This window comes from Pomacea canaliculata, linkage group LG14, assembly GCF_003073045.1.
Source record: "Pomacea canaliculata isolate SZHN2017 linkage group LG14, ASM307304v1, whole genome shotgun sequence".
NCBI lineage: Eukaryota > Metazoa > Mollusca > Gastropoda > Architaenioglossa > Ampullariidae > Pomacea > Pomacea canaliculata.
In genome coordinates, this window is record NC_037603.1 from 18708033 (window position 1) to 18735961 (window position 27929).

Consider the following 27929-nt stretch of genomic DNA (forward strand, 5'->3'; position numbering starts at 1 on the left):
ACTTATCTCTGTGTGTGTGTGTGTGTCCCTCCTCTCTCTCTCTCTCTGTCCCTCCATCTCTCTCTGTGCATTGAAGCATACAAAGACCTCCACCAACTGTTACCTAGGTCCACAGAGCTAGACCAGCGACTTTTTGTGACAACTGAAATGTTGTTTGACGGGATTTACCTCCCCTAAAATTTAAACAATTTTCTCGTCAACGTATGCTCGCTTTCTTTTGAACTATTCACCAAACAGGAGAAAGGAGTTGTACACATTATTTATTTCAGTCAAAACACTGTTCATGCTAGACAGACGGGAAAAAAGTATCAATGCTGCTGTGTAAAAAGGAAAATTTCCCTTTTGAAAAAAAAATGCCTTTTTTTTACATAATGTTTTTATCCACGGCATATAAAGCAAAGAGATAAGACATGAAAGTGGCAAGAATATTGGAAACAGGTCTCTGTAAGCCTTTGAAAAATGTACATGAACAAATAAACAGACATGGCGCACCCGCCGGTGGCAAATCAACACCCCAATGACACGAGATATGTAAGCTAATTATTTGCTGTATGCCAAGAAAGGGTACAGGAAACCATAGTCTGCAGCAAAAAAAAAAAAAAAAAAAAAAAAAAAAAAGAAGTTCCGCTCAGACTGCGGCTGCGCAGTCGAGCATCACCATCTTGGTCTCTGTGCTCAGACGCCATGATCTTAAACATAGATTATAGTATCGAGGGTCACATACTGTTTGTCTCTCTCTAGTGACTATGTTTAAGAATGCTAGATGATGATGATGGATGGTGATGATCACTTGTACCGAATGTCCTGCTAATGGATTGCCATCTTGGTGTCGGCCAGAGATGTTTGTGCATCATCCACTGTGTACTCCTTGCTTTGCGTGTCTTCACTTCGCTGTCCGTGCGATCACATCCGTCAACGATTGACACAGAAGAAAAATCAGAGAAAGTGAGGGAAGGTTGAAGATCGATTCAGTTCAATCGTCATCATCTGGGGTCTGTGCTGCGCTTCCTGGACGACCTCCGAACCGTGACGTCACACTTGTACTTTGGCAAGAGTGCGCCAAGTGACCTCGACCTTGCATTCACGATGTCCTTAAAATCCAAGCACACCCCACAATGTCCCACCCATTCCCGAACAAACTCCACCTTTTTCTTCTGATTTTTTTTATTTTTCAGATCCTGCTTACCCTTGTGTGAATGAAGTTTCTCTCGTTACTTGGTTTTTCTTTCTTTCTTTTTTTTTTTTAGCTCACGAGACTCACGTCTTTGAAGGATTTCATCAAGGCATTACCAGAAAAAATTTAAAACAACCCCAAGACCAGCCATGTTTGATTACAATATTGATGTCGAGAATGTTAGAGTTGCTCGACCAGATAACCAGACGGCCTTCATTCTACTCTCTACACACTCTACGCTCTCTATATTCTCTACAATCATAACAGGTGTGTTTACCAGGGGAGGGAACTTAAAAAAACAAAGATGTCCACCCAGACATGCGTCCTCTTGACCACAATGATAGTAACAGATGCAGTCTTCGACTTCCAAGTCCACTCCGAATGAAGTTGCTTCAAGTTTGTCGGGATCGAAACACTGAAGTCTGTTTATTCCTGATGCTTAAACTAACAACTTGTTTGTTCCTCCGGTCCACCTTGACCTCGACGAGATTTGCACGAGCAGCAAGAACGAACCGTGAGGACAAAAACTGGTTGTCTCTAATTTTGAAGAAATAAAATCTTTTATTTGGTGTCTCGTCTTTCGAAAAATGTTGACGAGATCTGAAAGTCATTTACAGCTCCTGTGTACACTTTAATATCAGGCAAATCACTGGTCAAAGGACGGGTTAGGGGCTGACCAGGGTGGATTTCAACCCTGAGGTCAACTCACACCGACCCTGACCCATGTCAGAATTTGAAGCAGTTATGAGGCCTCATGTACCCCACGTCAAACAATATGGCGAAGTTTGACTCCTCCTGTACCACGTTTGATGTTTTGCGGGACATGAACTGAAGCAGGTTGGACAAGAAGACTCGTTTTGTAGACTGGGAATATTATTTCATTTACTCGAAATTCTGTCTTCTCAGTGGCCACAAAAGTCGAGGCTTTTTCTCCGCACAATTCACTTTAAAAAAATGTAACAGATTATGCGATAATTTGTGTTAATTTGTAAGTTCTTTAGGTCCTTTCTTACACAAGTTCCTCCCGGAAATTATAGTGGAGAAACTTCAAACCGAGGGCGACAAGGATCGCCACCTGTACACACGCGCGCACAAACACACCCACACCCACACCCACACCCACACACCCACACACCCACACAAACAAACTATCCACCCACATACACACGAGGAGGAATTTTCGAAACAGCGAGGTCTCTAAGATAAAAAGAATTTTTCTTCTCGTCTTGGGAGAAGATGTTCAGTTTCCTGAATAAAACTCACTTTTTTGAAAATTTTTCCCGAGTGACATTGCGCTGTGTCTGTTAACACCCTTTACTCTCGTGTCCTCCTTGTTTATCGAATGTTTCTGCCTTCCTTCCGGTCAAGAAAGCAGCAAGAAAGTATTTGTGTGAAAATTAGGGGCTTTCCCCTTCCCAACAGTCACTGTCTGTACCGGCGCCGACCCCAAACGTCACTTCCCTTCTGACGTCACCAGTACCGCTCCTCCCATGCCGCTCGTTGTCACGTGTACTGCACGACGGTCGGGGGATGATGATGGCCGGTGAGGGACGCCAGGTGGCTGAGGCTGCTGAGGGAGGAGTGATCACTGGCGGGAGGAGACTGCATGGAGGCGGCGGCGTTCTGGCACTGCACGTACCACTCGCCCAGGTTGGGGTGGTGCGTCAGCAGGTGGTTGCCCAGCGGCGGCGGAGGTGGCGGCGGATGGTGATGGTGATGGTGGTGCAGCTGCGGATGGTGGTGGTGATGGTGATGGTGGATGGTGGTGGTGGCAGTGAAGGCGGGGAGCCCAGGCTCAACCCCGAGGACGACCCCCCGCTGCCCGGGCCTCCACCACCTCCACCGCCGCCGAGAACGTTGTTGCTGCTACTGTTGTTGTTACCACTGTTGTTGTTGCGGGGGTGGTGGTTGTGGCCGCCGTTGCTGAGGTTGATGCTGGGTGCTGCTGTTGGAGGTAGGCGTCGGCGTGGTGGTGACGGTGGTGGCGGGGCTGTGGGCGGGGTTGCTGCTGTCGGAGCTCGGGCTCTCCGGGTCGGAGTCGTAGTGGTCGTCAGGCAGGGGGGACGTCTTGCCGTGCACCTTCATGTGTTTGCGCAGCGAGCTGGGGTGGGTGTAGCTCTTGTCGCAACCTTTGACCTTACAGTTGTAGGGCTTGTCGCTCGTGTGCACGTGTGAGTGTTTCTTGCGGTCGGAGCTGTTGGCGAACCTCCGGTCACAGCCCTCGAACTCGCACTTAAACGGCTTTTCACCTGCGACATACCAGATAAGATCATAATTATTATTATTATTGTTTTATTCCATTAAAGTATATGTTAGAAATGTTCCTAGAGCAGCAAAGCAGTCATAGTCATATATTCGAGGACAAGTCTCCAGATAAGAAAGACTTCAAATCAAAGCCCACGGTAAGTAAATGTATTCTCGAAACAAACAAACAAACAAACAAACAAACAAACAAACAAACAAACAAAAAAAAAAAAATGTCATACCGTCAGAATCAGTTAAGGGAATCTCCACAAAAAGAACTTAAAAAAAATGGGAGCAATAATGTCATTACATCAATCAATTTTATTTCTATTTACCACACAGCTCCCATCTTCTCCTCTAATCCAATCAACAAAGGAATCCTTTAACTTCATGTGTGCCATATCGTGTACCTGCCATCGTTTTTTCGCTAGAAAGCACAGGATTGTGCGCACGTGCAACTAGTCGACATCTGTGACCATTCAGAGAATCAGTCAAGCAGTTCAGTGACTGACCCACGCGTAACCTGCTTCTACCAACACTTAAAACACAAACGAAACCTTTAACACAAACAACAAACAATCCATGGCGGGGACTGTTCCAGTAAAAAGTCTCAACATCAACATTTTTATGATTAATTTTCTCCTTTTATCAGCAGACAAAAGCAACTGGGGATGCTGGGGATGCAGTGGAGTAGCCCTCACCCCACCCCACGTCTCGATTACCTCCCTGCATACAAGGGGCGTAAGCAGTGATGCGTACCGCGACGGATCGATGCGACACGCTACACGGCTGCAGCGACAGGACGGACTCTGTGATCCTGCAGCATGAACACCGCTCATCACCTCATTTAGTCTGTGAACACGTGTGATCACGCGCCCCACCCGCTGATCAAGCACAAACGTCTTTCCTTCCACAGACAACTTTCTCTCTCCATCCCTCCGTCTTCCAGACAAATCCCAGAAACCCGCGGTGGGGTAGGGGAAGAAAGATGATTGGCTGATGGTTACTCGTTGTTGCTCTTGTGTATGTTTTCAAATGATATCGTCCACTTGAAAAAACAACAAATTTTTCTTTCTTGTTGTAAATTCGATACGCGTCACGTGACATTCCCATCCATTTTTTGAAAAATCTTTGTATATTTTATTTCGTTCCATCTTTTTTCTGTATGTCTTTCCATCTTTGTGTCTTTCCATCATTGTTTCTTTCCATCTCTATCAATCTTTGTTTTGAGACAATCGGGGTACGTAACGAGGACGGGCCGAGGGCTGAATGTGTGTCATCCTGACCTCATCAGAGTTTGGATTAAGTGTTGCTAACGCCAATAACACTTGATGACGGTCTCGTGTACCACACTAAAACAACAAATTTTTTTTTTTATTTTCTTTGCTAGAAAACAAAAACAATCCTTGAAAAATAACACCTCTCCAAACCTAACGACATCTTTGACAATCTATTTACGATTGAGAAGGCGGTGAGTGGTGCAGGTCGTCAGGATCGCTCCGATGAAAGCAATACCATCACCTTCGTCTTCGTTCTGTGTAAAACTGGAGGAGCGACCGAGGAGACCTACTGAGATAAGGCACCGACTTGGGTGTCAAAGACGACTTAGCACGAGGGTGTGAACGTACCCGGGGCCGACCATCCAGGTACTAAACGCCGTGAACTGGGTGCGCAGGCGCGTTGTACTGTCAGGTGAGGTGTGAACCCACCGTCAACTTTCGTCTCCTTTGCACTAACGTTCGTCCCCTTACTGTCGACTTTTAAAAAAATATATATATATATAAAGGACGAGGGAGAATCTAAGAAGCGCTGTTCTCTAACGACGGACCAGAGATGAGCGATAGAAAGAAAACCTCGATGGTGGTGGCGATAACTTAGAGGAGTCCCTCGCTGCCGACAGTGTGTCCGGGTGCGTGGTTTCTGAAGCTGATGGTGCGTGTGATCGATTCCCTTGCCACCCTTTGCCAACGTAGGTAACGAGAGCCTTCAATATCGCCTCATCGATACCCTGATATGCATTCTGGGTAATGTGCAGAAAGGGGTAGGCGAGAAGTGGAGAAATGGAAAGCCATTTTTCTTTCGTCATTTGTGGGGCATGGAGCACAAACATGCAGGAAAGGAGATATAAAAAACACACACAACACACACACAAACACAATATAATGACACGCTTGCACGCATCTGAACCATGCACATCTAACCATGCACGTGTGCACACATCCACACCTGCACGGAAATACACACGAATCCACATGTTTGAAGGCTTGTATACACTCTTTCTCTCTCTCTCCTCCCCTCTCACACATTGAATTTTTTTATTTTGATTTTGAAAATAATTCAAATCTCTCTCTAACAGCGTTGCGTACATATGCAACACACGGACAAGCATCCACACACACACACGTACCCACTAATGCACACCCGACTGATAGACACGCTTGACGAGCTCGGGGCTCGGTGCCTCGGTAGGTCTTTCAGTGGCGTCCTCCACCACGGCCCAATCAATCATAATTAACCTGTCCTCAAAACAACGTTAACACGACCACCACCTGTGGCAGCCACAACACCACCGCCGCGGACGGCGCCGTACACTGCGATGAAACTCGAGAGTGACAGTCGTCCGGATGGGTCCGTCCATCGCAGCAGCTCCTACACACACTGTGCATCCACAAAGGGGTACACGGGTAGGTGGTGGTAGTGGTGATGGTAGTGGTGGTGATGGGGAAGGGATGTGAACGATCGTACACGTCGTCCGGGGTTATCTTCCTTACCAGAGATGCTTATCAGTGTTTTGGGAGGATCGACTTTCAGCGACGAAGAAAAGAATAAAATAAAGAAACAAAATAGAAGCTAAAGATAGTTGACGGGGTGCAATACGTTGAGTTCATGAAAGCGGAGATAATTATGGCAAAAAATTAAAAAAACATGAAAGTAGTCCGGTCACATTATGGGTTAGAGGCGTGTAGTGGGAATTTTTTTTTCCATCGAGGTCAGAGGGCGGTGCCCATGTCCTATCCCTCGCTGACTTAAATACCTTTAGTTGTTGTGTTTAAATTAAAGAAGAAAAAAAAATTGGAACAGAGATTGCTCGGGGTCAATTCTGGAGAAAGGTCAAACTGTGGTTGTGCATACACCCTCCTCTACTGCATCGCAAGTTAACTACTACTTAATAACAGGGGTGAGGAAGGAAAAAGGATGGATAGATTGTAGGCAAGCATGTTCGCTAGTGATTGTAGTCAGCTCATAATTGTCGCAGCTGAACTTTGACATGGAGAGGAGGTTAGCAAGCGAGCGCGTGAGACAGAGGAGGGAGGGAAGGGGAGGTCACGGTCTGCTCACGCATGAAGGTATGCGCTGGCGCGGTCTCGACCCCACGTGCAGGGGAGGTAAATATGCATCCCCCGCACTCGGTAATCCTCGTAACCCACAACATCGCCAGCCTCCTCCTGGCCTGAGCTCTCGCCTCCAACCCCTGGCATTTTCTGCCGCTACCCTACACCATGCAGGCCAGCCAGAAAAAGAGAGTGAGTGGAAAAGGGATAAAGAGAGTGAGAAAGGAAAAAAAAAGGAGGAAAACAGAACGAGAGAGAGAGAGGAAGGTCTATCTCGTATTGCTACCCATTAACGTATCGCGGACATTTGCGAGTTGTGTTTACATCATCTCCCACCCTGATGCATTTCCGTGTATTTTCACAGCAGCTGATATTATAGTTTACTTACGACTCCAGCCCCAGCCTCCCCACCCTTTCCTCCCATCAAAATCTTTGCAGTCGGGTACAAGTCGTGAAAAGTGGAAATCTCACAATTATAAAATCCACAAAAATTTGTTTTAAAAAATTCTCTTTAGAAAACTGAGAGTGAGAGAAACTGATGACGGGAGGATTTCGACGATGATGACGATGATGTGTCAAACCTTCACAATCCACTGCTAGCTAAGATTACAATTACCACCACTGACGTCGGCTGACTTTCATCCATCCATCCATTCATCCACCCCCTTCCTATCCGATGACCAACCAGATCATAAACGAACTGAAAGTAGAAGGCTTGAAGTTTTCAGGTTGAGACAGACCTGACACGTAGCATCATTACAAACACCGCTACACGATCCACTGTTTATATCTCAACCCACACAACCACCGCAACCCATCTCGGCGAACGTTGCCGCGAACGTCGCTTGGCGAGACAAGACGAGAGTCGGCGAGACTCGGCGAGAAGCGAACGCTGGCTGATTGCAATAGGGATAGAGAGGCCGCGACACCCGTCACTCACCTCCACAAAATACACACGCGCGGCGGAGACAACAGGGGTGTGGGAATAAATGATAACACGAAGGAGAAATATAAACGGCCGCTTGCTTTCAAACACCAGCGGATGTGTTTCCGTGTTTGGCGAGATGGGGACACGTGATTGCTGACGACCCATTTCAGCCAGCATGCCATCATCAGCAGCAGCAGCTCCATCCCCAAACTCCTCCACACACCGAACTTTTTTTTAAAAAGGGGGAGGGCATCTCTAAAATAACGTTTGGGTAAGATTTGAATTTTTTTTTTCTTTTCTATTTTCTTTTACTGGGCCCTCAATTATAAGACACACACACTTCACATTTTAGCTGTTTAAAAGGAACCCCAATTTTCACACATTTTTAAACATTTTTTTAACGGACACAATATTTCCCTGCAACACTCAATAATTCTTTACAAACTACCTGATCACTTTCTTAGACCGTTATTCCAGTTACTGGTTATTTAATTAATCTTTTTAAATTAATGAATCCATTAGCTTCTGTTCTTCAGGTTTATAGAGAACACGTGTCTCCAACAAACGTATCATGCTTAAAAAAAATTTCAGTCGTGTCTGATCCACCAAGAAACAATCTGAGAGACAGACAAATGGAAAGCAGGGTTATAGGGTCTGAAAATTTTTCTTTGTGTGGAAGAGCAGACGAACAACTGGTTGAAACTTGATTTTTCATGCAAGTTCAATTCATTAATTAACACCTGGACAGAGCTTATCAATCTACCGAGAATTGCTTATCGTGCGCCGCACTTATTTAGTATGAGTGAGCATTTCAACACCTTGATCATTCATGTCTTAGTCTCTAACCAATATTTAATATTTAAAAAAAATTATTTATATATCTTGGCCTAGTAAAGCTTTGAATTCTCCTGATGATTTTGTTCTTTCTTGATTTGTTGAAATATGCTTTCTTCCACGTTTCCCTTATTTGTCATGATAACCCGAAACTGTTGTCACCCGACTTTATCTGAAATAAAGAATCATTTGCCATCATCTAAAGGTAAACATCTCCCATCACTGCCTCGTGCTACACCTCACGTATGTCGGGGAGCTGGCAGCTCGTATCTCGGGGTGAATGCCAGATTCACAAACTGCACGAGGAGCACTGTTTTTTATCCCCAGTACACACATCATTCTTTAAATGAAACAGATATTTGTATCTCTGCACTTTCGCACACATACTCACAGACACAGTTGCGTCCTCGGACACACTCTGATGTAAAGTGGACAGAACTGAGAAAATATTCGTAAAGACTTCTTCATCCCAAAATTCAACAGTATGAGGTTCTGTTACAGTCACACATCTCCCAACTGATAACTAACGGAGTATGTGTATCAATCATGGTCTTTGTAAAACACACTCAGAAAGGTGAAGAAAAACGAGGTAAGTACAGAAGTAGTAGAAGAAGAAGAAACATAAACACCGGTCGCCATCACGTTTCCTAGTTGCAGGCTTCCACAATACCGACGATGAATAATTAAAGAAGAGAAGAAGTGTACCCAAGACATTGTTTCTAAATATAGAGCTCCTCAGCCATGCAATCTTCAGTGATGAATGGCTTTAGATAACAGGTTGTCATGAAATTATTTTCTAGAAGCTGATACCTGAACTCGGTGTTAAAAGTCGGTTTGTGTAGTGGAAGGCGGTCTGGACGCTTCCACGATACCTGTAGCTCTCCCCAAATTGGTCGCTAATGTTTATCGCATTTAACCTCAGATGATGTAAAAAAAAATATAATAATAATTTAAGATACACAGCATCCAAAGGACCGAAAGGATTTAAGCAAACAATATGGAAAGTGTTAAGTAATTAAATCTTCGAGTTTTAAAAGTATGTCGGCATGATGAAATTTCCAGTAGTGTTATCTACCTGGTACACTTCTTCCTGTAATCATCATTGTGTGTTCAGGCTTATCTATTCATCGACTGACTTTTTTTTTTTAAACTATGCGTATTACACATATATAAAAGATTATGGAAGAAAAAGTTCCAGAATAAAGAATCATGGCTATAAATGATTGAAACATTTCACGATTAAAGTACAATGCGAACTAGAATGAAACGGAATGGAAGACAGGTAAAAAAAAAAAATAAAAATAAAAAAATTTAAACCGATGATGAGAAATTTTGTTAATTTTTTTATTTCCTTAAAAAAAAGAACCCTAGCCTGAGAAAATGTAAATACAATAACGGGGATATGGGTGGGGCTAGAGGATACAAGCAGACCCCTCAATTACCTGTTCTTGTCTTTGCAAAATATTCTTGTTCTGCTTCAAAAACGAGGTTATGAATATATATATATAGATGGCTGAGTCTGAGATCTGCACTTAAGAGTGAAATGTGAGCCGCCATGCTTCTTTTTAGGCCGCGCTACAGTCTCGCGAGATAACTTTCCTCCCCAGCCTCCCCTTTCTCGTCGCCTAGACGCCTGGCTGTAGGCAAGTAAGATAAACTGCTACCTCTCCTCCCCCCCAAAAACAGAAGAGTCTCTTTTGCAAGCGTATAAGTGTTTTCTGATATGTTTTCACCCATTTTACGACCTCATTTCCAGCCGAGTGTGCTTCCGATAAGCGCGCGCACTACCATCGTCTTGTCAACCTCACGTGCGCGCCTCAATCTCGCTGGCCGCGATAGCGAGGCTGCGCGCGACAGGCCCCCCCTAACCCCCCTAGCCCCCCCCCCCAACCATTCCATTACACCCCTACACACCATCCACCCCCCGATCCACCAAACGACACGCTTCTCTACCTTTCATTCCCCTCCTCACATCCTATCTCCACCCCATCCCGCCCATCCACCCCACATTCCCCCCGGTCACAAATCTGCGCTCAAATCGACAAGACCCTTTCGTTCGCAAACTACCCCCGGTATATAGCTTGCGAGAGCGGTTTCGATAAACAAACATTAAACGAACAAGGCCGATAAAAAGATTCGCATGCGACGGAAAAAGGTATATGGCGTGCAGGAGATTACATCGAGGGCAGGTCTCTCCGCCTCCTGCATCCTCCTCTTGTGCCGATGTGCCCCTTTCTCCCCGACAGGCACGAGGTGTGAGTAGAGAACCAACTCTGTGTGTGTGTCTTCTCTTTCTCTCCTTCCTCAACCCAATCCACCACTTCACCTCACCGAGAGAAAGTGAGGATAATCAGATGAAAGGAAACAAATGACCTGTGTAACCCCATGGCGATGACTATTGCATATTTATATCTCAAGTCATTAGCTTATAATTTCAGTTTCCGCTTGATGTTTTCTTGTTTCTCGTTGGTTTTCTCTCGACCTAGACAAGCTTTTCTGTTTTTTGAAACTTGTCTTCTGCTTCTGGCAAAAAAGCTACTTTATCCTTATTTCTCGGGCAATAAATTTGGATGTTAGTCTATCTTTTATTCATACTTCTGAGGAAATAATTCTAACTATTTATCTATAATTTCATTCATGCTCTGGATTTAAGAATTTGAATCATCAGGTCGGATTTACCAAAAGCAGGTCAAGATAGCTAAAAGTCACGATAAGATGTCAAAAGATTCTTCGTGTCTCCATTCCCGAACACTTTGTATGTTTTTTTTTTGTGTGTGTGGGTGTGTGAATGTAGCTCCCGTCGTATAATTCATCAACAATTTATGTCTGCGAAGCAAATACAATTTTGTGCATCCAACCTACCTAGAAAATATGTTTTGAACATTTGAAGTTTGAACAGTAGTTTAGTCAGGTTGGAGGCGGTGGGGGTGGAACGATAACACTTTGATAAACATCACTGTTATCTACAGTTAGCATCGGCTTGGTCAGTATCTTTCATGTCATCAAATGATGGAGTGCAACCACACAGGTGATTAAATATCAATCCATACTTTGAAGGGAAATGTATCGTGGAAGTGGACAAGTGGATGATTGGTCCCCGAGGTCCCACCTACAGGACTTTGCCTTCATTGCGGTGAAATCCTCTTAACAAGTTAGTTTATCGTCGATCCACGAAGGTAGCTGCATGCTAGCAGACATTCTGGGCCATGCTCTGCTTCCGAGGTAGGACTACTTACCACCAGTCCATGCTTACTCCTCTCTCACACCCAAAAGTGTGTCACACGCATGACTGCGGCGGGTGTGTAACGGGGCAAAGTCTGTTGGTCTGCCGTGCATGACTGCTCACCCTTGTCATTCCCTGGGTATGGTCGTCTACTCGTCTACATCGCTTGCAGAATAATACTGTCTATATCTCACTCGAGAGCACATGCACACACACACAAGGGAGATACAAAATGGATGAAAAAAAAAAACCCCCAAAAAACAAACAACAACAACAAAAACCAAGGAGAGAGGATTGCGCGTGCATGAGTTCTTGACTGACTTGCTGCTAAACGTTAGTGTGTTTTCTTCAAGAGCGAGCACTCCTGTCAAGTGTTAAAGCTTGTGAAGTCGAGAATTAGCACCAGGAAACTAACTAGAAAATATAAACAGAGCTTGCTCAGACACAATGTTTGTTGTGATTGCTCTGTTGTATGTCAAATTGTCCCATGGATTCAATTCCGGAGCATCTGTAAGCGGTTTACACTTTCTATCATTCCTGTGAGTTAGTCACACAATCTCTCTAAATTCCTACAGTCAGATGGACAGACAGGCGGATCGACAGACAGGTAGACTATTATCACAGGCAGGCGAACAGAAACTTGGAATTTTGTTTTCTTTTTCCTACCGCGTATTCATCTTTTGCACAGAGTTATCTCTGTTTCTTCAGTTCCACCCAAGAGCCGAAACTGTGGGGTGCAGTTTTCCTTAAAGCACCCGCGGGATTAATTGAGAGCTCAGCTGGCACACAGTGGAGGTGTGGGAGGATCATCAGCACTTCTCCCTCCCTGCAAGCCTGTTGTCACCTGTGCGTGACGTGTAACCGTAGAGGCTACGAACCTGGGACCAGAGCACCCACCCCAAACCACTCCTGCCACGCTTCAGGGGCGCGGAGGGATACGCAACGACCAAAGAAAAAAAAGGGCGGGGAAACATGATGACTTCTTCATCGTTTCTGCCGATATATGGCCGAGGATATGCATACGATCACTTTCTGCACACATGCCCTGAAAGCTTTTTGTGAAGATGTTAATACGATCACCTCCTGCATCCAGCCCCTCAAGGATATCGCCTGACTCTTTGTCTACGTGTTCCTACGATCAACTCCTGCACGCGGGCTACAGAGGTATCACGTGACCTGTGAGCTGAAATGAAATTTTCACACAGCAGCGGATCGAAGTCTACTTACTCGTGAGTAAACTTCAGTGGAGGTGTTGATGTGCTCACAGGATCATGTCAAGCAGTCAATGACTCACTCATTCTTGTAATGATCGAGTAGGTCTCGCTTTGTAATGATCGGGTGGGTGTCTACCCGCGGGGTTCTACCGGTGTTTAATGCCCTGGTTGTCGGTTTTAAAGGAACAGAACTTAAAGAAATGCAATGGAGAACTAGAGTGTCAGGCTCAAGCAAACAAACAGAACAGAGAAGGAGAGAAGAGAGGGAGAGGTGTGACCAATCCTTATACAAGGTTGTCGAGTTATCTACTGTGTTTAAAAAAATAAAATAATGTAAAGCTGTATGTAATATGATCTAGTCGGCAGACAGTACAAAATAAAACTCTCAACCCTCATTCTAAACAATGTTTTTACCCTCCGCCTCACTTTGAGTGACACGACTAAAACTAAAGCTAAAAGGCAAAGCAACCCGACCCGAACGAAACCAACCCGACCCAACTCAAACCGAACTAAAACAAAATAAATAATAAAATATCAAAACCTTTGTAAAAGTGGATATACAGTGTAAACAAACGATAAGTAATGCCGTCAGCTTCCTCGTCATAAGACATCAGACGACCACCATTTTTTTTAAATATTTTTTTTTATAAGGACAACAACATTCTCGGTGAGTGTTTCGGAGCCCACTCCGCGTTCTTGACAGCTGCGAAATCAGGCGCAGGCCATGGTAACTCACTCAACCGCCGCCTCAAATGAGGCGCGAAATATATGCACACAGCCCGCTGACGTGTTTTGTAATCAGCCAGCGAGACTGCGAGCCGTGTACAACGAAAACGCTCCAGTCGCCATAGCGTGTTGAATACGGGACGGAAAGAGACGGAGAAAAAAAAAAATTCAGTTACCCAAAGGAATAAATATAGAGTCGATGTTTGTGGAGTTGTGTATATTTAAATACGTGTGTATGTGTTCGTCACTGAATTCTTGTGTGTATGTATGTGTCTGTGTGTGTGTTGAGAGAAAGATAATGTTTTTTTTTCAGATTTTTTTATACCTTCTTTATAAGTCTTTTAAGGTCGCACTTTTGTCGTTTTCCATCCCTGACAACATATTTACATATTATCATGTGATACTGTCTGAATTACCTCCCTTGGCACTAGAGGGTTTTCTCCCTTGTATCCCTGCTAACAGGGTCAGAGGTAAGGCAGACCTCACACGCTTTGCTACGACAGTAGCAAGACATTTGCCGTCAAGCTGTCGATGTCGCAGTGGAGGAAAGCAGCGTTACAAACGGGGTCTGGAATTATCACCCTTGGATTTCTTGCAGACGACCAATGACTTTTCCACCAGGAGGCGCTGCGCCCGGGAACAGTTTTGTCGCGGCCGGAAAAAAGTTTAGCGACGTCAAGCGCACATCCGCCGTCTGCCAACTTGCTTAATTCCTTCAATATGCGCGCCATCTTTTTCTCTTCTTTTTTTTTTTTTCTTTCTTCCCTCGTCAGCCGATCTTACAAAGCTACCTGCTCACACAGCACGTGACTTGGACTCGCTCATCACTGACTCAAGTCATGTTGAGAAGGGTAGGAGGGTTTGGTGCTGAACAACGGCCATGCTTACAGAAATTTGAATAGTTTTTACTTAAGAACAACTGACCTTTTTCTAGAGACAAGGAATGGCTACATTGGAGGCAAAATAAATAAATAAAAATAAAATCGCTATAAAGCTACAAAAGTTCTCTATAACGTTACATCGAACATATTTCTTAAATGTCGTCAGTATTGAAGTAAATGGACTACACGGATGATAATGGTGACCAAAAAAAAAAAAACAACAAACAAAAACAAAACAACAAACATTAAACACCAAACAAATTTATAAAAACAAAAACAAAAAAGAAAAAAAAATACAAAGCAATAACGACAAGTTCAAAGTAAGAGCAAAATCAATTACTAAAGCAAAAAAATAAAAAAGAAAGAAAAAAAAAACCCCAACAAAAAACCCCAACAAAAATAAACCCAACGAAACAAAACAGAAAAAGAACAAGAGCAAACTCAACAACAAAATCAAGAACAATGATAAAAATCAAAACAACCAAACAAAAGCAACACAAACTATCAAAAAAAAAAAATAAAAACAAAACAAAACAAAACAAAACAAAACAAAAAAACAACAATAACAACAAATCAAAAGGTGAGTGCTGGGATTCGTCGACAACAAACGATGGAGCATAGAGCTAGAGAACTATCCTCAGCAGCCAGGACACAAGTGAGGCTTTGACATGGAGTTTATGTGCATGGATTATTTGAAACAAGCTTTTCATATTGAACATGGCGGGAAGGCAATATGTCCACCGCCATCCTCTAGCATGACATCTGCTCATTTTATGTCACAAATAATTTAGTGTAGATTGTAACCGCCAGTCCAACTCACACATACATACACACATACATATATACATACGTTCGCCAGTCTGTACAGTGTAACATTATTCTACTGTATATGAACAGCCAGCGAAGAAACCTAAGAAGCCAGATGACATGGCTCACCATGGCAACGCTTCATTCATATTCACTCTCCACCAACAATAACATTTAATTAAACTGTATTTTTTTTTTTTAGCCATGTCCTGAGTACTGAAAACATTTTTCACGCTTCAGTGGTTCATCTCATGGCAGGACTTGGATGGTCACACAAGCCCCCAGGGTGCGAGTCTCTGGCACGGGTGCCACTGTACAGCACCAACATCGCCGTACAGTCGCATCAGTAAACCAAACGGAAAAGAAGAAGGGTATAAAAAAAAAAAAGAAGAGAAAAGGTATTCGCATCTAGAAAGAGAAGCAGAGAGAAAGAGATGGGGGCAAAATTAGAAAAGAAGTCTGATAAGTTTTCTACCAGAGTGGCCGACGATGAAAGCGCGGAGTTGTGCCGGGAGCGATTTCTGTCTAATGAGACATTTTTACTTTGCCAGGAAAACATTAGTTCAAGTTAAGTCTTGGATTAAAGTCATTGCATTTCGAATCAACGGTCACGCTTGAGGAGTCGAGATCGGCAGTTACAAAAGCCTCAAGAAAGATGAGGCGTGAATACAGCTCACATGCGCACACATGTGTGCAAAGACGAGAGAACCGAAAAACGAGGGAAAAGAGTTAACGGCAGCCAATGTTTCAAAGAAACGAAAGTGAGAGAAAGAGAGAACAGTCTTCTTCATCCTCCATCCCTCATCCTTTACAATCCCTCCTCACAACCTCTTTAACCTTTTGGTATCTGAGTCAATCTGCGGCCATGTTTGAAATAGTGAAATAGTTCAGAGAAAAAAAGTCGAAGGAGGTATTGATGATGGTCTGGATGTGAGAGAATTGATGTAAGAACATTAAACAACAATTATTTATTCTCTGATGATTATCAGAAATTTGAGTCACCTGTAGTGCGACCTTCTATTCGGACAAGGTAGGAGTGTCTGGCTCTTCAAACAATGGAAGACATTTTGCACGAAAAAAGCAAACAGACAAAGGAACGTTGGAAACAAATTGTTAAAGGAGGTAGGGAGGGCGGAGAAGAAGGGATAGGGTCGAGAGATTTAAGAAGAGAGAAAGAGAAAGAGAGAAAGACGCACAGATAAAGATTATTGCTTTAAACCAGTTGGCCCGCTGTAAAAAGGACGGGAGGAAAGGTCAACTCTGTTTATGAATAAATCATCTGTTTTGGTCGAGAGCACATCGCTGTACAGGCGCGACAGTAGCTGAGCATACGTGCTCGTTAAATTTTTTTTTTTTTTTTTTTTTTGGTGGGATGGGGATGGGGTAGGTGTGGTTGTGGGGGGACACGAACACGGCACACACCTGTCCTCACGAGGGATGACATTATAGAAGCTTGATCTCAATGAGAGGCGAGTATGGGATGAAGTCATCATGTTGCATGGATCATCGACGATGTTTGTACACATTTGTATCGATTTCTCGCACATTCTACACGAACGTGCACACACGCACACCTGCACGCGCGCACGCACGGCAGAGACTTGTGTCACCCACTCGAGCCGAGATCGTTTGATCTGATCACCGACACACCGACGAGCATCTGTCACACCCACAGCCCAGCAAAACAAGCGGGTGGGTGGTGGGTAGGTGGGTGGGTGATCTGGGAGGGACACAACACGTGACGTCACGCTTCATGCCTCTCACGTGCTGTCACGTCACCCCAGCGTCACTTCTGGCACGCCGCTACCTCCACACCAACACACGCATAAATAAAAGGAAAAACAATCTTTCTCAAGAGAAACATAAAAACAAGTACAGCACACACCTGTTACAATGCACGTGTACTTGCGGACTCACACGCGCATGCGCACTCACAATATTCACCTGCTTGTCACATGACCGTGCCAACACCTGTAGGTTGGGTGCGAAGACCCGAAAGGTGAGACAGCCTCGTCTTGAGGCCCTTACCCCGCTGACTACCCCTCCTGGCACCAGTCACCCCCAGCCTGAGCACTCAATTAACGGACAATTAATGCGTCTCTGTCTTGTGTGGTCAGACCGCCGCTAATTTGTACACGTGGCTTTAGCCGGGAGGAGTAGTTGCCCCCACGCGCTTTTCAGGATTAAGACGACGGAGGATAAAGACGGGGAGAGTCTGGGTGGTGTATGACAGACAGACAGACAGACAGACAGACAGACAGACAGACAGACAGACAGACAGACAGACAGACAGACAGACAGACAGACAGACAGACAGATCTGCCACGCTCACCAGAACCTTCAGGACCCAGTCTAAGGGGCTCGACTGACGAACACGTGGTAGTTGTGAAAGGGGATGCCTTTGAAATGGGGTAAGCGGAAAAAAAGAGCTTCAGCTGAGTTCGCTTAAAATTCTTTTTCTTAACGGCTGAGTCGGGGAATTAAAAGAAGAAATAGTTCCTAATAAAAACTAAAACAGAAAAATTCCTTTCTTATAATAACTTTTGAAAAAAAGCATTCGTTATGGAGAGAAACATATTTTGCCAGCGCTGAACAGATAACATCAAAGATGGCGTACATGTCTGTTGCTCATGAAAAGTTGTTTCCGACACGATGGAGACAAATGTTTCGTCTGCTTCTGTTCAAACTCTTTTTTTTTTTTTTTAATTGTCGGTTGATCCTCATCCAGTCAGATCGAAGATATGGAGATATACGTGTCAAGGAGCGGAAAATGCATGTGCAGGATGTTTTAGAGAATTTGTCAAAGTCTCAAATCCTTGGTTCCTTACTTTTGGACGAGAGTACACGAGGTGAGGACACTCGTGACGTCATCGTTGGGTTTGGGAGGTTCACCACGAACTAATATCCCTGGACTGCTGGCAGACTACTTTTTCCAGTTAACTGCTAAAACGAGACATTAGACGACATAGTTTCCGGTTTATTCACATTTCAGATTAACTACTAAAACGAGGCATTAGACGACATGACTTCCGGTTTAATCACGTTCTTTGTTACGGCTCGCCGAGACTAACAGCAGATCACTCCGCAAGAGGCTAAGAGTGAGTCTCGGCGTACAGACACCAGTCCATCAATACACGTCCATGGGGGTCACTCATCTTCATAGTCATCGACCCGGAAGTAAAGGGGATGCAAACGAGATTTCTACTCCCGCACGTGCGAAAAATAAATAAAAACAAATTCGCCCACTCACACCGCCCATCCCTACCATTACCTACACACGCTAGAACAAAACTGTTCCTTCAGCGGACATCGATGGCTGCGCACATGTCTGGGAGGTGCTTGACTAAAGTGTCTTGGCGAAGATGTTGGTCCCTGGGCTCGTCTGTTGGCGCGTGGTGTTCACGGCTAATGATGCTAACAACCATGGCATACACTCGCCACACTAATTAAGCAAATTGCCAGTTCAAACAGGACTGATGCTGTCAGGTGCCATGTGCAGGTCCACCCGTTGTCGCCGTGTCAGAGGAAGACGATGAGGAGAGTAGGCCACGTGAGAGGAGGAGGAGGTCACTTTTCAAGGATTGGGATGTTGAGTGGATCTTGAGGTTGGGTGAAAGGACTTCAATGGTTTGTTGATGACTTTGGAGTTCGGCAAGGTAAAGGCTAGAACTGGTCAGGGCTCACGTATGAAAACAAACAAACAAACAAACAAACAAACAAACAAACAAACAAACAAACAAACAAACAAACAAACAAATATCGCGATTTTACCGCAAAACAAACATCAGTCGATGGACCAAAATAACGGTGCCACCATTACTATTCCTTCCTCCAATTCATTCATTTGTTTCTTTTTTGGTTTTTTCTTCCTTTCTTTCTTTTTGTTTTTCTTTCTCGCTTCTTCTACAATATTTTACGAGAACGACAGACTGTGCTCTCTGTGTTTTATATACATTTTTAAAAACTATGTAGCAGCTGTTTTCACTGTCGCGACAGCCTGTCCACTTGGCCGACTACCGATGAAACGCGATGCTCGTGCAAATTTATCCTCGACTAGCTCGTAGGATCAAACTGACGCGTTGTGTTTCAGGATATTGATAATAGCTTTCATTATTCTGCAACGGAGAGAGAACATGGAGGGTGAGAGAGAGAGAGAGAAAAAAAAGAGAGCAAATGTGATGTGGAGGTAAGAGGGTCGCGGGGGGTAATAGGAGTTGGTGGGTGGCGGAGGTGGATGGGTGAGGTTACCAAAAAGAAGCTTGGCGGCTGGAGGGAACGAAATGAAATTTTAATGAACATGAATACGAAATTTAATTGCTGAAATGGAATAGCGTTGGAAGGCGGCGTCGGTCAGCCATCCTCAGCAACCCCGAGTGGCCGAGGGCGGCCAGTGCGATGGAGACCTTGAGTCATGGAGCGACGATGTACAGAGATGTAAGTGAGCATTCTATCCCTTCCTCCCATCCATACCCATCTTTCTCCACCACCGTCCGTTAATGTTTAAACACACACACACACACATATTCACACATACACGCACGCGCACGCTCAGACTAGCTTATGCATAACCGAGTTTTTTATTTTCAGTTCTGCAGGCATTTATTACTTTGAAGTAAACCCTCATAGCATAACAGCTTTAATTTATTGTATAATGGATACAACAATGCTCTTAAAGCTTCTGTTTGTGCTTTGATTGCTGTTGTTGTTGTTGTGGCCCTGACCTCGACATTTTGAGATTATTTGCGGTGTGTCTACTCTCGTTACATGCTCCTAGTATGGCGGACCGTTATCGCACGCCTCCAGATGGCCTGACATAATTTGTGTTTATTTACCATTTATTTTATTTGTGTTCCCAGCCAAGATCTGGGACGAAGGGGTGATTGGGATTGGTGCTGACTCGCACAGCATTCTGGAACTACATTGTGACTGATGTAACATGGTCTTAAAATAGATTGTAGCTTGTGTATCATGAATGAAATACATTTTATTTGTGAAACATTGCCCGGAATTACTGTAATTTGTGTAAGATTTCAGTGATTTTTAGCTTTGACAAACACAGCAGAAAGAAATTAATATTTGTTAGTTGGTACACTGAAGTGTATTCCACTTCCTGTTACACCGGAAGTAGAGATTCCTGCCGAAAGGTTGGTCTAACATTACGAAGACAATTTGCGTGGCTGTGGAAAAAGTTTGGCTTCACATGAATTTTGCTTTCCATCTGCCACTTAGCAGGTCTCTTTCAAAAAAAAAAAAGGAAAACCACGAGACAACACCGAGAGAATGCGAGACTTGGGGGTCAAAGTGTTGGGGTTCGTTCCCCTCACTCTATGACGACGACGATGACGATGATGGATGAATCGTGTCGCATGTTCAAAGAACCTTTTTCAAAAAAGAAATCTCTCGCAGAGATTTAGGACAAAGCAGTGAGGTGCATGACAGGGGACACAACTCACAACCCAGTCCTCCGCCATTTTCTCCCCGCGGCATCCAGACTGACGCAGCCCCGGTGAAGGCGGTTAAAAAGATGACGCGGATGACTAGTCTGTGCAGCGAGGATCGATTTCAACCAGCAACAGCAGCAGCTTTTCATTCAACCAACGGCAGCGGGGGTTTTTATCTTTCTTTCTTTCCACCCGGCAAAGGCACACCACCGTACGCCATGTTGGCTCGCGAGAGGGCGCACTTGTGCCGCGGACGACTGCGAGAGGAAAAGAGTGTTCTAATAGTTCGCGATGTGTGGTTATCAGCAAGGACAGAACCCTGAATAAATCGCTAGAATAGCGGGCACAGGGCTGACAACAGCTCCGGCGGGTAACCTGAGCTCTGGCCACTGAAGCGTAAACAATTCATTATAAATGCCATTTGCTTGTCCTTGCGTGTGTGCGTGCGTGCATGTGAGCGCCAACACACATCTGTGTGTGGAAATGTGTGTATGCAAGTGTGTTCGTGTGTGTATATATATATATCAACAAATAGGGGTGTGTATGTGTTTATGGTCACCCGTGTGTGAAATTTGCTCGTCCATGCATGTAAGTAAAATATTTGGGTGAGTGTTCGCGTGTGTGGATTCTGTGTGTGTGAATGCGTTTGGAACCTCGCGAATGCACGCAGCCCACCCTCCCACATCCCACTCCCTAGTATATCCCCCCTCATCTTATCCTCCCCATCCCACCCTCGCCTCATTTTGTTTTCATCATCTGTTACCACGCCTCCAGCGCCCGGCCAAGCGGTGTGTGGGGAAACACTTGCCACCGCCAAAATCACACACCGAACCTCTGTCGGCGCAAAACGAGGCGAAATGGGCAGTTAACTGCACGGGGCTGGAATATGGCATTGCCATAACATTTGCTGTTTTTGTCAGGGGCCAAGACAGCTGATGCGACTTACTCAAACGCTGACGGAGGGAACTGCAGATGGGAGACTGGGTGGAGGCGGGGGAGGCAGGGCCGGGGCCTGACAATTTGGGATTGGAAGGCATGATGGCTGGCTTGGGGTAGACAAATAAATGAGGGAAAAAAAGAGGGTCAAGAATGTTGTTACTTGTGGATTATATCCACTAAAGTGTGTGTTCATGTGTGTGTGTTCATGTGTGTGTGTTCGTGTGTGTGTGTGTGTTCAGCCGTCTAGTATGTCAGACAACCACGTAGCAACACCCTCCTGTCTAACACATGATTATTCTGTGTTGATATGTACTAACTTTTCTCCGTCAATAGACAACAAAGGTGAGGTGAAGTCAGGGTCCTCATAACACCTGACAAAGCATACACAAGTGTCGGGTACCGTAGAACATTCGCGACAGGATGGACTCTTTGCTCCACAAGCACTTGAGAGAGGTTAGAGGGAGGAAGGTTATGTGGGTGGAGGGTGGGTGGAAGAAGGAAGATGGTCGATGGACTCTCTCGCACTTCAGTAAGTGCAGGAAGTGTGTGTAATACACAAAAGGTTTTGAAAGATTTGTCTGTTTACACACCGCTGTTCTCTTCGCCAGCCCACCCCATCTCTACATTACAGGAAGTCGCGAGAGATAAAGGCGCCAGCTTGGGATTCCTGAATCCACCCACATTGATAACACCAGATTTTTAAACAATATTTATAAACGGACAGACGGAGAGAGGGAACGCTTTGTAAGGAGAGACAAACACCTGAGCTTTTTATTTTTATTATTCACCATGAATATTGTGGTGGTGAGGCAGACGGGTACATGTACCCGTTACAGACACACGTGGGAGTGAGACACAGACGAAGATGTTTGTCTGTTACAAACACAAGCGGGAGTGAGATACAAACGGGTATGTCCACCCGTTACAGACACATGGGAGTCGGAGACAGTCAAAGACAAATTTCTTTCCTCTTTTCGACTTCAAAAAACTTTCTTTTTTATTCATTCGGCTTTTTCTCTTTTTGTTTGTATGCTTCACTTATCCATTTTCTTTCTTTTTGTTGTTCTCTCTTGATGTTCCTTTTGTCTCTCGTGTTTCTTTTTTTCTTCTTTTGTCTGTCAGGGTTAGGTCAGGTTTTTTTCTTTCTTTTCTTCATTTTTTTAAATTTCGTTCAGTCTTTCTTTCGTTCTGTGTATTTTATTGTATCTTTCTCTCCCGTCAATACGCTCAGCTAGATGTGGTGTACTGTTTCAACAAAAGAAAAAAAGAAATAGGTCGAAAGATGGAGGTGCAACTAGAGCCACGCTGTTGCTCGCTTGAAAAGTCCGATTAAGGAGTAGAAGGGGAGGCAACGGCTATCTTTCGAGATGATGAAAAACGCAAAACGACTTTCAAGACTGCATCAGAACGAACGCCTGATGGGGTGGAGGGGATGGGGAATGTGGGGTGGAAAGAACGGGGAAGGATGAGGAAGGGGAAATATGGTTCCACGGAGTTTCTAGCAGGTACAGTAACTCTCTCCTCCTCCCCCCCAACCCCCCATCCTGGTCGCCGAGAGATAAAGATTTGTGAATTGGAGGAGAGGCTGGCAAAATGAGAGGAAAGGAGCAGGAGGGGTGGGAGGCGAGAGTGAATTGAACGGAAGGAGTAAGATGGAGGCGAAAATGAAACAGAGGGGAAAAGGGAGGTAGATGAGTTGTAAGGGAGGTGATCGGGCAAGGTTAGTGCAGGTTTTTCTTCTTTCTTTTTGTGGCATTCACAAGTCTATTACACCTCAGTGCGCGGTAACCCCGAAATCTCATCAGCCGCCAGAAGGCAAACATCTGGAACGGACCAAGTATCAGAGATTCTCCACGTCGTTCACAATTCTCTCGCCATTAAAAACAAACAAACATTTTTTTTCTGGAAAATTTTGTGTCGTTGCACTTTTATCTTGAATAACATTGCTAATAGACTTCTACACGCGTCGAAATGTTATTCAAGATGGAGAAGACTGTTTCAGTCGTCTTAAAGACAGAAATAAGTTCCATGCCGAAACAAGAAACCGGAGTCGATGCTTTTATTGTCAACAGCAGAAGGTATAGCTGGCAGATGAATGGTAGAAGTGTATGAAACGACAGCTGCTCGTCGATGCCGAGGATGTTCCTCGAAGAACGCATCCAGAACACCAACTTTCGCATTGGATCGCCCTCGAGGAACGAATCCCAATGAACTCTTCCGCCATCTTCAACGATCGTCACAGAACGAACCCCACCAAACTCTGCTCGTCACCTAGGATGTTCTTCGTGGAACGCACCACCAAAGTCACCTAGGATGATCCTCATAGAACGCACCCAACCAAACTCTACCCGTCATCTAGGATGTTCTTCATGGAACGCACCCCACCGAACGCTTCCGTCATCTTCAACAATCCTCACAGAACGCACCCCACCAAAGTCTACCCGTCACCTTGCGATGATCCTCACGGAACCTTCCCACAAACCAAACACGCCATTGTCACCTAGTGCGATCTGTTTTCTCTGTAACCGCATCAACAGCACCAGCACCAGCACCATGTCGGTGTGCCGGACTGCTGTTCACCACAAACATCAAGCAGCTGACGGTCGTTATGCAAAGCAGGCGGCCACGATTATGTCATTACGATAGACGCTGGCTGGATGATAGGCATCTGGCGCGGGTCTGCTGTCGAAATGAGAAAACGCGAGATAACACTTCAAAGGGGACGTCGTTGGTCGAAGCGAGACTTTGCGAGCGAAGAGTGCGTGGCCCCAGGTGGGACAAAGATGGCGAGGATAGTGTTTTGTACCCTCGTGATTAAAGCCTTAGCCATTTCAATGTACAGGACTTTGCTTCATAAGCACAAGAGAGATGAATAAATTTACTCATGGAAATGTTTTTGTTCTCTGTAGGTTGGAATGAATCATAAAGAGTGATAACACCTAATAAAGAAATAAATTACGAATGTATAAAAAATGTTGCTACCTCGGGGGTAAGTGAGATGATGGAGGCGGGTTTGGTCATCGTCCAACAGAATTTGTGGTCTTTGTCAAGTAAGATGCAGTGCTTAAGTGTAGGAGAAAGAGTCGTACAGCGCAGTGCAGCTGCTGCAACAGCCCAACGGGTGACGTCCTTCAGCTGTGACGTGAAGACAGCTGTTTCCGTTTTGCATAGTAAGCTATGGTACGTCCGTGGACGTAACGTTTCGGTAAATGTTTCAAGCACGCACGCACGTGTGCACACACCTTAAGATTCCGATACTAAGACTAACCAAAATATGTTTGTTTATTTATTTATAGTCTTGCGTCGTCGTTGGTTGTCGCTCATCCGTATCGGCGGCTGAGCTCTAGGTCCAGGTGTTTGGATCTCTCGACTTCCAGCTTCTCTCGTCTCGTGCATATACGCGCATGTTTATATATGTACAGCACTTGGAGATTGCTTTTGGGGATAAAATGTTAGATCCTCATACGCCGTTACTGTTACATGACAAATGAGGAGAACAATACACAGGACATTTCAGCCAGACGCAAGCCCAACTGTTGATCTCTGGATGAAGAGGGGAAGAAGGAGGAAGAGACTGACGACTAAAACGACAAAGATGGTAACAATGACGAGGACAGGATACAGGAAAACGGGTAAAAGTCCATGTTGATCGTGAAGCGAGAGAATGGATGTATGAACAACAGGACGATGTTGGCTCCTCCGCGAAACATTCACATCCGTTCACACGTGTCTCACGAAATAGAAGCCTCGAATACAGGAATATGGCAACTGAGGGGATCTGGCAGCCAGTACAGTACACCCCAACTGCGGACTGGGCAGGCCCTCTAGACACCAGGAGCAAGAGATAACATCAGGAAAAGATGGCACCAACAACAGTAAACAACACCTGCACGCATCCCAGACCAGCGATCCTCCTTCCACACACCTCCCCTAACCCTTTTCCATCCTCACCTCTTCCATATTCCACTTTCCCCCAGGTTTCCCACATCACCATCCTTCCACAATGTGAAATCGCCAGTTTAGGTGGAAGCACTTTTCCCTTCCAAAAACAACAAAACAAAAGTGAAACGGACGGCCTCATGGTTAGTGCCAAGGCGGCAGAACCCGAGGGTGTGTATACTTGCCGGTTCGATACTCGCATGACGTAACGAGCTTCTTCCAGTCGACCTAGATGTGTGAAATAGTATTTGACTCTGCCGAGGGTAGGGGAAAGTAAATCAGCGAAGGAGAGGAACGGGTACCGTCCTCACAGAAGTTATCCCAGACATGAGTAAGTACTCCAACTGAAGGTCACGTGATTGCGTCCCCTCGCCCCATTTTAGGCTGACGTCTGGGCTAAAAGAGGGAACTTCACAGACGGCGCTGGCATCTGTCAGCATGTAAACAAAACCCTCGTTGGTGTAGAGGTAGAATAAAAATATCTTACAGAGGTGGCGATGGCAGACAGAACATTAAACAAGTTGGCATGACGCGCGTGCTGAGCATAGCCAAACATAGCCAAGCATAGCATAACAAAGCATAGCTTATTACAGACCACGATGAGCTGTTGCCGAAGCTGCTTTGTCTGGATGCCCGGGTATCGACTGCCATGCACCACCCGTGCAGGCAACACCCTGCAGGCAGTCCACGTCACGTCCAGTCCTCCTGTGTCGGCTACTATTCCCCACCTCATCCTCACGGAGGAGAAGGAGGTTAGATGAGGAAAGCAAAGGTCAAGAGGATGAAAGACATCGACTATGTTGTTAGTGGCTGGTCATGTGACCGTTCACTTCATGCACGTGACACAGATGGCGCATGCGCCCAGAGCGTGGCGAGTGTCTGCGTTGGTATCAAATGAGCAGACAGAGGGATGGAGACAGTGGCGGAGAGTGGGTGGAAATGAATACAAAATGAGGAGGGAATGACAGAGATGAAAGGAAGGCTTATATAATTTTCTCACACACTTTCTCTCTGAGAGAAAGAAAGAACGATTTCTTCATCATTTGGGACGAGACAACGATACATGTAAGACAACAGTATCAGCAGAATTTAAACGACAAAACCAAATATAAATATTGGAAGTGCAACAATAAAAAAAATTATATATATAATAAAAACATCAGAGTATTGTGTTCGTTTTTTTCTACCCATAAATGACTTATACACTGGTTGTACAAGAATCTACATTATATAGATATATGTGAGTGCGCGTGTGAGAGAGAATTTACCTCTGGACATAAAGAATAGCACAAAAATAAATAAATAAACAACCGTCAGTCTCCTACCCTCAGGCATTGTGATCACGACTGTCAAGAGGAAGGAAACCTTTCCCACTCAGTCCATCCCGTACCTTTGCCATCGTCTTCACGTCGCGGAGATAGTCCCCATCCCTCATTTCCAATGGAAATTTTCCGGCGGCCACTATAATGCGAAAGAATCGTAAAAAGAAAAATAAACCTGACTGGGTTGTCTACCGAATCTGTACCCTCTTAGTTATCGGCCTTTGCTGCAAGCTCGCGACACACAGCGACCCCTGTCTACATCGTCGAAAACAGAAAAAGAAAAATCCGCTCTTCACAACATTTGGAAACTTTCCTCCACAAAAAAAGAGTCCGGTCCTTCAAGAAGATTGTTATTGTTCACACTTGAGTGAAAATAGTTTCCCGTCTTTATTACTTCCCCTAGTTGTGGTGATGCAAATGGCAGGAGAGGGCGCTGTGTGTTCGGTGAAAGGACCCTGTTTACATCGGTCGGTCAGTGTGTCCGGGGGACAGTTGGACAAAGAGTGGATGTAGTCGAGATGGTCAGCAGGTGACTTGATTCACTGAGCAGGAAATTGTGAAGCTGGGGCTATTCACATTTATTCAAATCAATCATGGACACATCTCTGAGTGAAGATTCTTAGACCGCTGGGTTCCGTTCCCGGAGCGCTCAGTCTTTCTTTTTTGTTTGTCCTTTTTTTAAATTTTGTTTTCGTATATTCTTATCTTCAATGTCATACTTTACGTATCATTCAATGTCTGATGTATTATGTAATAGTAACATTGACAAACAATTTCATAAAAAGAATTAATAAAAATGTTTTGTATTTATCTTGTATTTGTATTTCCGACAGGACGTGGTTTATCTTCCAACACACTCGGCGTAAAGGATATAATGAAGTGGTTTATTATCTGAACAGTTCACTCGAATAAAAGGATATAATTT

The 27929-nt window shown here is 44.7% G+C and overlaps 1 protein-coding gene across 1 annotated transcript in view; it reads right to left on the reverse strand.

Moving 5' to 3' along the window:
• Positions 1-244: 244 nt before the first annotated feature.
• Positions 245-27929, reverse strand: part of LOC112555965 (zinc finger protein ZIC 4-like) — a 44685-nt gene continuing 17000 nt past the window's right edge. The window contains exon 3 of the mRNA XM_025224591.1: positions 245-3423. Within this exon, the coding sequence (XP_025080376.1) occupies positions 3053-3423 (371 nt within the window). The 3' untranslated portion in view covers positions 245-3052. The remainder of the gene's footprint in view (positions 3424-27929) is intronic.